This window comes from Lytechinus pictus, chromosome 3 (assembly GCF_037042905.1).
Source record: "Lytechinus pictus isolate F3 Inbred chromosome 3, Lp3.0, whole genome shotgun sequence".
Lineage (NCBI taxonomy): Eukaryota > Metazoa > Echinodermata > Echinoidea > Temnopleuroida > Toxopneustidae > Lytechinus > Lytechinus pictus.
The window spans coordinates 10,261,822-10,273,857 of record NC_087247.1 but is presented as its reverse complement, the minus strand read 5'-3'; the positions used below and the strand labels follow the sequence as shown (position 1 = coordinate 10,273,857).

At 33.6% G+C, this 12,036-nt stretch overlaps 1 protein-coding gene across 1 annotated transcript in view; it reads right to left on the bottom strand.

Annotated features, from left to right (window-relative positions):
* The window catches only part of LOC129255922 (voltage-dependent calcium channel subunit alpha-2/delta-4-like), a 53,244-nt gene that overhangs the window by 24,850 nt on the left and 16,358 nt on the right, over positions 1-12,036 (bottom strand). Inside the window, exons 3-6 of the mRNA XM_064097937.1 lie at positions 11,905-11,964; positions 8,053-8,221; positions 7,114-7,245; positions 3,022-3,082 (exon numbers count right to left, since the gene is read on the bottom strand). Of these exons, the coding sequence (XP_063954007.1) occupies positions 3,022-3,082; positions 7,114-7,245; positions 8,053-8,221; positions 11,905-11,964 (422 nt within the window). The remainder of the gene's footprint in view (positions 1-3,021; positions 3,083-7,113; positions 7,246-8,052; positions 8,222-11,904; positions 11,965-12,036) is intronic.

Below are 12,036 nucleotides of genomic sequence, written 5' to 3'. Positions count from 1 at the left end.
ATACATTACAATGGTTTGGTAATTTCACCCTTATGAATATAGACATAACTTTGATAGAAATAATGTTTTTCTTTTATTTGTAATCTTCAAAATTATAGTGCTCTACGGTGTTCGTACTAAAGCAAACTGAAAAAAAACTATGTGTTACCTGTCAAGTATAATTACTGATGCGTAAACATAAGATTCCTTTAATCCTTATTTCTCCCTATTTGTAGGAATCATGGAAACATTGAAGAAATCACCCATTAACTTTGTCCTTGTCCCTATCAATCACTATTGTGATTACCGAGAAGTAAAGAAGCTTCTTTTTTAACATGCATAGGCAAGATATCACAGTCTTCCGAATCCATGGCTGAGTATCATCGCCAATGAGGTGCGTAGTTCTTTTTCTTTCTTTCTTTTTTAAAGGGAAGTTTACCTTGACGGTGAGTCGATTTGATGAGAATCAAACATAAGAGAAATCTATTAAGGGAAACTTGGATCAAATCCATCATAGAATGAAAATGTCATTGATTTCCGAAAATTCTCATTTTGTGATCTCACGTGCGAGCCTCTTCGCAATAATGAATCCCATGAAATGTCGTCGAAAAAATTGCGATTTTTTTTTTCTTTATCTGTGCTGTCATTTATGATTTATAATTAGACACATTCCTTCATTGTGTTCATGCACCCTTATATGAAATATACACATTCACATCATCAATGTACTATTAAAAAGAGCAATTATTCAACTTTACTTAAAAATTATATATCTATATATTTTGGTTGAAATGAAAGTCAACCCTGACTCCATGCAGGGGGGCTTCTTTCATAAATCTGTTTGTAAGTTAAGGGCGACTTTAAGAACGACTGGTGATCTTTTCTTACGCGCTAAACCATAGCCAATGAATCTACCATTTACAACAAGAAAGGATCACCAGTCGTTCTTAAAGTCGCTCTTAACTTACGAACAGCTTTATGAAACGGCCCCCTGGAGTCAGGGTTGAATTTCATTTCAACCAAAAAATATAGAGAGAGCTTATAGTACCAACAACAAAATATTCATGCTCTTTATGTTATATCCCTTCACATAATAAGACTCTCTGTATTATCAGAAAGAAAAATAATTCGATTCTCACATAATAATTTGGCCAAGGTTACCTTGGCGCTGTATCGTAACGGAAACATGTTTGTAAAATGACGCCTGACTTTACGATCGATTGGAACACGTTCTTGGGTGCTACTAGTAAATCAAATTCAGTCTTAATCTTGTTTAATTCCTTACAACTCAAAGTTTTAATATGATATACGAAGAGTAAAGTTTTGTCGATAGCAAGCTTTCAGATGTAAAATTCATCATTTGTCTAAACTTGATAATGCCATCTCATTTTCTTGAAACAAACAATAATTTTGAGTGTTTGGTTTCACCGAAGGACATGTCCAATTCGTTCGTAAATTCATGCATAACTTTACAAACAGTTTTATGAAACATTCCCTGATAACATCAGCAACATTTTTCATAAAATATAAAATATTAGCATTGCTACCGGCATCACGCTCGCGTTATGAGTAAATTGGAAAAAATATATCGTGCCATTAATTACAAATAGGGTAATGGGAAGGGAGAATTAATAGACTATTAAATTTTTTTTAAATAGGCCAGAATATTTTCAGATTCGACCTGAATATAGTTTTGAGTGAAATAAATTGTATACATTAAAAGTCAGACCGGTAAATATCAAAGTGGGTTTGCTTCTAATTCATCCCTGACCTACTAAAATTTGCATCAGAGGATACATGGCTAATCAGATCATATCTCTCCCGGGAGACAACTAACGTTGTGAAGTGCACACTCCACCACCTTATTCTAATCATGTATGAAGGAGTATCAATCACGAGAAGGGGTATTCTCCCTCCCCTCCCTCCTCTTCTATAAAAAAACGCACTTAACACAAATATTACGAAAAAAAAAATGAAAATCATTGGTAAAAGCTAGGTCTCGTTTGCAGTCTTGGAATATAAATCTCTACCATTTTGCCACATCACAGAAAGGGAAACGAGTGTGTGTGTGTATATGTGTATAATTTATGTAAATGTACGGATTTTTTTTTTCATTGTACGTGGGAGTTTGATGTAAATTGGAATTAGGGTTGCGATGATAATATGTTGATTTTTTTTCTGCAAATCATTCATGAATATCAATTTTCATATATGTTTGGTTTATATCTATATATTTGAGATCAAGAGTATGGAGAGGGCCGTAGCAAGGTCAATACCAGTCTTCAAGCTTTCGGGCATATGCCCTTCATCAGGATCTAAACCAATATATATATAATACAAAATGTAGGCCTACTTATAACAATGATAAATACAATACAAAGCAGTATATAACGGAGATAAGTATTTACAGTCGATTAATAATAACAAATTATTCATATAAGGTAATAGTGAGTCATTATGTAACTAAGTATGGAATATATAGTTACCGTAAGGTCCGTAAGTATAGTGTATTGTTGACAATAAAGTGAAGTCAGGTGTGGGGATGAGTTTATTAGAGGGTGAAGAGGGTCAGGTTGGGATCAGTTTGGTTTTCTTAGTATAATATGATATTGTTTTAGGCATTTCATCCCATCGTTATTTGCTTCAGTTTTTGGGGTAAATATTTTTGTAGATTCTTGTTGATATAAAACGAAGATGTGAACATTTTGCTGCAATTATTTACCTTGAGTTTATGCAAATTATTTGAATAAAATCCTTAATAAAAACATGTTGAAAAAAAAAGTGTGGGGGGGCAATGGGTGTATAGGTGTAAGTGTGTTTTTGGAAGTGGTGCGTGTGTATTTCTATTTATACATACATGAATCCTCATCAAAATACAGCATTTATGACAATCTCACCCAACCCCCATCAAAATAAATAAAAGAATGAATAAATAAATACATAAATAAATAAGTAAATAAATAAATAGAAATAATAAAATAAGATAAAATAATATAATAAAAAATAGAAAAATAAGAATTTTTATTAAAAAAATGTTCTTACCAGCCACGTACTCTGCAATCGTACAGATCGAGATCCTCTATAGGAGGGATCCATCTATACCCTAGTAGAAATAAATAGAAAGAAATGGAAATAAAACGAAATATATTTAAGAGAGTTCATGGAGTATTTTGTTACTTCATACATTGCCAGTGTCAAGAGATGCGGTCATTTCATGATTGATGTCCGCAAAATTACGATCGATATCTTTAATTCTTGGCGGACTGAACTTAACTTGTATACCTGTAAAATCCGTAGATTGAAAGTCAGTCTAATAGATTGTGGCCAGTCAGGAATCAATCCAAAATCTGATCGACAGTTTCAATCGAATAAGATTGAATTCTAAATCTTTTAGACTGAGAACTTTAATCCAACTTTGGATTGCACCCTGATCGCAATCTATTTCAATCTATTATATATTATAGAAGGTGTAATGTCGTCATACAGGGATGAATATTACATGTGAATTCAAATATTAAACTCATTATCCGTGTGTAACTTGAAAGTTCAGTACATGTATATGAACGTCCCAAGTCCATCTCTTGGGCAAATTACATGAAATAATGTTGCTTATGATGAATAATATCAAATAATGATAATAAATGCAACTTATTAGGCGCCATATCCATCTCGTTAGAGATGCTGAAGGCCCACAAGTGAAGACGGGAGCAAACAAAAATAACAAAGGAACACAGAAATCATTGATAAAAGTAGTTATAGAGGTAAGTTCTTAGCTTAATCTTAAATGTTCGACACACTTGCTATTACAGATCTCTCGTGGGAGGAATTCCATGTGAGCCCATCTCGTGTGTAATTCGTATCCCCGAATTCCAGACTAATTAAAGTGCGCGAGATGAACGGAAAACTGACCCCCCCCCAAAAAAAAAAAAAATAATAATAATAATAATTATGGAACATACTCAAGAATAATTTTGTTTTTCCAGTTTGACACCAAATTTGCTATCATAGTCTTGGGTCGTTAGTCTTACACTAGGTTGAATGACATTAATGGGGGGGGCGGGGGATTCCATGAACTGACGAATTCTACTCCATGTGAACTAAAATAATATCTTCAGAGAGTTGCTCGATTATGCATGATCATGATTATGGTTAGGCTCGTGATATTACCACGATGACTGAAAACCCGCAATAATTGATTGATATTAAATGCCTGAGGTGAATTACACTATAACCTCAAGAGATCACAAATTTGAAATGCCATGAATTTCCTTTTAATATCCATGAATGTAAAATCAAATTTTCTATAATAAACTCGAAAACATTTTAGTTATGCTTAAGATGAATAATTGATAAAAACACTTTCCCGCCATTACATCTTTCACATATCGTATGTCATATCGAGAGAGCGAGATTCGCTTGGGATGTGATTGAATATCGCTCTCCCGCAAATCTTGGTCAATACTTTGATGTATTTATATCTATTTGGAGATTCGGTCGGTCAATGTGAAGAGGCGATGTGTAAGGTAGTGAGATATAGTGAGCATCCAAGACGAGCAAGAAAAAAAAAAAGACATCCAAAAACATGGTTTAAAGGACATTCATTTAAAGATTAATAACGAGTAAGGATGTGGTGGATTGTCTGGAGCATATTGTCTGGAGTATAAGTAAGAATGGTTAAATTGTGATCGAGCTTTGCTACTCCTAAATGGTACACAATAAAAATATTCTATAAAAATATGACGGAGCATATCATCTTTGATGGTAACGATAGAGTCATTTGACTTGAACTTATTCGGCAACATTAACGTCAAACTCATTTACAATCATTTTGTGCAAAGTGATGAGTCAGGACCTTATTCTTGTGGGTAGGGGCTGAATATCAAGAGAACTACAATAATAGAAAGTACAATTATTCAAATAACACACCGTTGCTTCAAATTTAGTTAAAGTCTATCTTTAGTTTCGGTAAGTCTCCTAAAAGTTTATGTCACTTAGCAAAGTCATTAGTAAATTACGTCAGTGTATGTGTCATAAAACGGCAATGATGGAGGGTACAACATTTATAAAGTACCCATTTTACATCAAAATCTATTTTGATCGGATGTCCTATCTTGTTTATATAAACCCCCTTTTCTCGCATGAAATGGGCTGATAGTTTCTGGATATGATCTCTTTTTGTTACTTTCCAATATCCAATTACAAAAGAAAGTGCTAAAAGGGCAATTTCGAATGAATATTAAAACATGATCGAGAGAGAGCCCTACCTCAAAAATTCAATTTTAACGGCTGAAAATGCAAACTTTGAATTCTAATGGCGATAAAAAAATTATTCACTGACCGCTACACTTCAGTGTCACATAATATTTTGGGGAAAGAGAGGAAAAGAGATATACACAGATAGAGAAAGAAAAGAAGAGGAGAAAGTGAAAGAGAGAGAGAGAGGGGGAGGGGGAGAAAGAGAAATAAATGAACAATGTGGATGTACAACATGTCAAAAGTACATGACCACGCTAACAGCTGAATTTTCAATGCGTTCCCACTTCAAGGGGAAAATTAAATCATCTAAAACAGGGGCCCTCCTCACTTCACCTTCTAATTTAAAAGAATGGTAGAATATTGACGAGGAAACGAAGTGATCTGTGATAGATCTCAATTTCATTAACAATGCATGAAAAGACAGTACAAGACAGGACAATTATGTGGGTGGCATGAATTCAATCAAATTATATAGTCTTGTTTGCGAAATTTGTCATCTAGAATATTCTAAACCACACAATTTCTTACTAACGAGAGGAAAATTGAAATTGAAGAATATGTGGTAAAGTTTTATTTAAATCATAACAACGTAAGAAATATCTTGTAGGGATTTTTCGGGCAGTACATTGTAATTTCAGTTAAAATTTTCAGTTAAAAAATAGTTTATTTTTTATGTAAAGGAAACGGAAACATGCCCATATATTGGGTAAGGTATTAGATTAAAAAATCATGTATTTTCATGAATGAACTTTTACAGAAAACTGCCAAACATTGCCATTTTTGGTATTCTATCTAGTTTACTTTACAGCTATGCATACTCCCAAACTCAAACATCTTAGGTCATACTTTTGACCGTGCGATCTACCATTACTGACCGTTGATCCATTATAGTGATACTTCTCATCTTAAACTGAAACGGATATGCATTTTGAAAATAACTTAAAGAAGATAGAATAAATTAAACATCGATACTTGTGATTGATTGTTCTCATCTATTACTACGACGTCAGTAGAATGATAAATGGACCATATCCTCTGGAGAATAGTTAATGGTTCATCATTATGGACCAATAAATCAAAGGCCCCAAACAGTGAAAATGAAAAGTTATTACCATTAAATTCTTTATTTCATTCATCTCTATTCCTGGTGAGAAGGAAATGAATCTCATACCGCTGTTGGTTGTGTTGTTGTATACGCGATCAACGAGAAAAGTATTTCACTTTCTTCGATACTTATACAGTATACTGTATTTTATCTACTTGCAAACCCTGAGTATTGTATTGTAAAATGTATTCAATGAAATGTATACTTGTATTTTTAGCTTTGTAATTCACATGCAATTCAATTTGTTAACTGCAATATGTGGAGAATTTTAATAAATTCCATTTATCTATCTATCATATAGATTTTTGGACCCCGGAGATTTATAATCACGAAACCGCGAGAGCGTAAGATCAAGGAAAAAAAGTTGGATAATGTAGTGAATATCAAATGCCGACTGTGGCAATAAGATAAAAGAAAGACAAGGAAAATGGACTTATCATTGCATATCGGGGAGGTAATCAATAGTGGAATTGCCGTGGCCGAGTGGTCTAAGGCGCCTGGCTATACATGTAAAGTTCGGGGTTCGATCCCCGGTCGCGGTACCTATGTCCGTGAGCAAGGCATTGAATCTGTACATTGCTCTTTGACCCTGCTTTCAAATAAATTGAAATGCTATGTGCATTATTGGTAACTAGATGTGCACTTTTTTTTTATATTGAATTACAGTTTTCACAGATATTTATTGTATTGCAGAATAAGACATCGTGGATATATTGTAATTGTACTGTAATGATTATAGAGAAATTAAATTTGCATAATGTTATAGGACTTACCTGGGTAGACTCTGAAATATCCTGTCCTGCTTCCAAAGTACTGCCAAGTCAAAGTCGGGTCATTCTGGTAATTCTCGTGATAGGTTTCGTCTAAGAGGACCGTCGCTTCAATACTATTCAGCAATTCAATACCTACGATTAATAAAAAATGTTTCCTCCATTAGCTACAGAGAATGGGAATTCCTCTGAATGAAGCAAAGTTCTAAAATCACAAGGTGATACTTAATGAGTGACGATTTCAGCTAGGTTAATTGAAGAATTGAACATTTAACGCAAGCCTCTTTTATATAGAGCCTAAAAATTTGGTCGTAGCAGTTCCGAGGAGTGTGTTATTGAAATAAATTTGCCTCCAAGTAGATTAATTTGGGGGATTTGAATTCCAAGTTGTCAGATCTGACAACTTTCCTTGAATTTGATTGGCTGAGAAGCACAGTTACTATGGTAACTGTCGGATAAAACAGGACTTGTTCATAAAACGTCCGAATATTCCTTTCATGAAATTCTCCCCTGATTTCAGATATTCTGCCAGGATCTAGAGTGGACATCAGCTTCGTCGAGTCATTAACAATTTTTACGATGACCCCAAACAATGCGACTTGGATTCAAAGCTGACGATTAGTTCTACCTCTTCTACAAATTTGGGATCAATAAATGAATTTTCCCAGAAAGGGCTAGGCTATGCTTTCCTTTTAAAATGTGACCTAAGGCTATAATCGGGTTTGCATAATGAGTTCCCCAAGTTCATCACAATGAACAAGAGACATTTGTCTAATAAGGAAAATGATAACCGGGCCGTCATTTACATGCTAACCATTCAAATAAATTGTTGTCGTTAATGGTTGTTGTTGTTGTTGTTGTTGCTGTTAATGGCATTGTTTTCTATTTTAAGAATACTCTAGACATACTCAGTGATGAAGCAATTAGGAACCTGACATTTACCTTGATTGTATACATTAGTTGGCACTTGAATAGTTGCAATAGTAGTGTTGATTGGTATGTTGTCAAAGTGGCTATCCGGTGTAACGTCCAGTTCTTTCCGGATATCTTTCTCCAAATCCGGATCCACTGTAGTATTCGTATTAACAAGGATCGCATTGTAGTATGTGAACTGTAGAAAATAGATACATTATATGATTAACATTAATGTCTTTTAAAAATGAGAAAATACATGTGAAACACTGAAAAATATCTAAATACGGGTTAATATGTGAAGTATTATCATACGAGTTTTAATCTCAATAGACATTTTCATGTATTATAACATAAAATCATTTAAGTCATATATATATATATATATATATTCCGCGTGTTGGATACAGATCTTTGAGTGGTAATGCATTCAGTTCCAACAATAGTTTATTTCCAAGTATTATCCTAGATATTGAAATGATAGATGCATCCATGATTATGGTAGTCATAGAAACGCTCACGTTAAAAATCATAATAATAATAAACATACTTAAGGCGCAGGCTGTAAATATTATTGCGTAAGTAAAGAAATAATTATGTCATAATCACTTGATTATGAATGCATCTATCATTTCAATATCTTGTCACTCTGAGTTTTGTATCCCTGACAAAGTCGCGAGGTTTGCGTCGAAAATATGGATAATACTTTGGAAATAAACTTCTGTTGGAACTGAATGCATTACCACTCAAAGATGTACTCTTTGTCTCTGTTATATATAAATATGTATATATAACGAGAAGAGGTCAACTCAAAAGATGACGCAGGAAACCATTCTTAGCTTTAGCTTTCGTCTTTATTAAGACTTCGTCAGAAGCAGTCTGTAAATACAGACAATTGTGGCAGTAAAGTAGGATGCCTACCGTATTCTCGTCCTTAATGAGAGTCAATATATATATATATAAATATATATATATTATCATTTGGGGGGGTAATCCTTTGAATATAATAATGAAGTTATCTACATGTTGATCACGTTGTCAATGTTCATAAATTAGAATAAGCCCTTTCTTATGCCAACCGTACTTTTATGAATCAGCCAAATTATATTAACCGGTCTTATCCCATTTTCTGCTTTTATCAAAACAATGGGGGGTGGTTCCATTTAAAGTATCAAAATGAACAGTAATATGGGCATAACCAGTGCGTCAACGATATAAAACATTTTTCGACCGATGTAACATCTTGAAAGGAATATCTGCACAAGATTGTGGAACGACGTAAATTTAATTATGCAGGGCTAATTCAACGGCTTAGTTTTTCCAATCAAGGTAATAAACCCTAATGAATAATTCATGCAATGTATAGAAAGCGGTATTTCCAATTATTGGATTCGAGTCTAGATAAGGGACTTATATGACACAGAATAAATTTATGCCTACGTGAAAATTATCTAGATATCTGAAAAGCAATAATAAATGATAAACTTAACTTCTAACTTTGATCTGCGATAAAGGGCCTTCGAGCGATTTCTATGGTATGAATCTTATTGATTGATTGATTGCATTTATTCTTTTTCATTCCAAAATTTAACAAAAGTTACAATGTATAGCAAAACACAAAAAATATAATATACAGAAATGAAAAAAGGGAACCCACTGGAAAGCAAAGCTTGTTAGTAGGGGTTCCCTGCAATAAATAGTTAATTAAAGTATATCTTTGATCAATGAAATTCAATTCGTAAATTAAAAAGGTTTGTACAATGAAAAAGAATACTAGTGGGGTCAAGCTTTTTATGCCTACTCACTAAGTTACAATTAACAAAAAAATATTATATTATACCCCTGCTGTGTAAAAAAAAACCTGAGTTCAGCAGCCTGTTGCATAAAACCCCCTACCCGAGAAAACTCCGGCAAAAACCGAATTGACTCATAGTTCCTTATAAAATGCGTTGACCAAATGTACTTGATACGTAAAACAGTAAAATACTGGATAATTTTGAATGTCTTAAATTATACTTGATACGTAAAACAGTAAAATACTGGATGATTTTGAATGTCTTAAATTATATCTTCCTTTGTTTTTTTTTATGTTCTTATATTAATTTTATCAAGGGGCCCCTTTCACAAACTCTGCTTCTATGGGGTCCCAAACCTTTCATGTTATATTCTCTTTGCAAACCTTTGTACTAAATATTTGTATCATATCACTTGATTGGTTTGAATAAACTTATATCACTTATCACTTTATTATTAGCAAGGCTGTTTTATTTTTTACATTTCTACTGAAAAAATATGTTTTTAACGTTTGTTTACCTAAAAAAACGCAAAGGCTCCCCTTTTTGCTTTGTTAATTATTTTGTTTGATAATTGGTCTATTTCACTAAAGATTATCAGAGTGAATGCTTGTATTGTACAAAGTCTCGTTCGCATATCTTGATTTTACAAACCTCCAAAAAATGGATATTACCCAAATGACAAGTGAAAAAAAATCGTTGCGATAGTTAGTTGTTGTTTCGTTATGACTTTATTCAAGTTCAAAAACAATAATATATACATAAAGAGACCTGGGGCCGTTTCATAAAGCTGTTTGTAATTTAAGTCGACTTTAAGAACGACTGGTGAACCTTTCTTACGCGCTAAATAATCCCCAATGAAATTAATGGTGAATATCATTAACCATAAGAAAGGATCATCAGTCGTTCTTAAAGTCTCTCTTAACTTACGAATAGTTTTGTGAAACACCCGCCAGGTCCACTGTTTCCGTTCCAAACAGGTGGCAGGTCAATACATGGATTACAAAACAAAACAAGTAACACGTACCAATATAGAAAATTATTTAGAGTAACATAAATGCAGGAAAATAATCAGTGAGAAAGATTGAATACGAGTGAGACAGGGAGCAATAAATAATATTTACGTTGGCAGAAGATATACTACCTGTCTATTTATGAAGACAATTTTCAACATATTTCTTGCTACACTTCTAATGTAAGACACGTTTACGAACCATGCAGAGATGGAATCGAAGAAGGAGACCAAAGAATAAGATGACGACAGAGAAATGGAAGGAGGAAATCGAGAATAGGAAGAATATGAAGAAGAAGAATATGAAAAAGAAGAGGAGGAAGAAGAAGAAGAAGAAGATGGTGATGATGATGATGAAGAAGATGAACAAGATGAGGATGATGATGAAAAAGAAGAAGACGAAGAAGAAGAAGAAGAAACTGGTGAAGATAGAAAAGAAGCAGATATACAAGAAGGCTGAATGGCCTCTTTTTGTTTCCTCACATTCTAAAAAAAAATCTAAATAGCATGCTCCACATAAATCAGAGACTGGAATACAGTAGGATTGATCATAATATATTTCATTATTCCATGTACTCCATTTGATCTTTATGCATATTTGCTTTCATAATTATTTGCAAATAACATTTCCAAAGGGCATGTATAGCAGGATATAGCAGCGGATTATATTACGTATAGTAAAGTGTGGGAGGAGACACAAGACTGGCACTTTTAGAGTGCCATCCAGGGAGCTACATTTAGACATCTCTGAAATAGAAAACCTCTGTCGAACTTGCTGTTTCCGGTTGAAATGGAGGGAACGTGTCGACTTCAAGATGAGCAGTCTCACGGAAACGATTTGCGGTATAACGTAACGCTGTTAAGAAGACATCATTTTGTTTGGACCACCATTATCGTTCGAGAAAGGTTGTGAATGGGTAACCCACCTCAAATCATTGCGAAGGTGTGAATTTAGATTTCGCTGAACTGAGATAAAACTGCAGCTAATCAGCTGAGAGGCTGAACTCTCACGCAGGACTTTCACACCCCTGAAATATTATCATACATTTTTTTTTTACTTCGGTAAATAATCCTTACCTCTGTTGCATTGTCGTAATCATGATTCAGAAAACCTTCCTCAGCCGACTGAACGATTCTCTGGAAATTAGAAAAAAAGAAATATCAATAACAGAAATGAATATAATTGCAATATTCGTGAATTTCTGATTA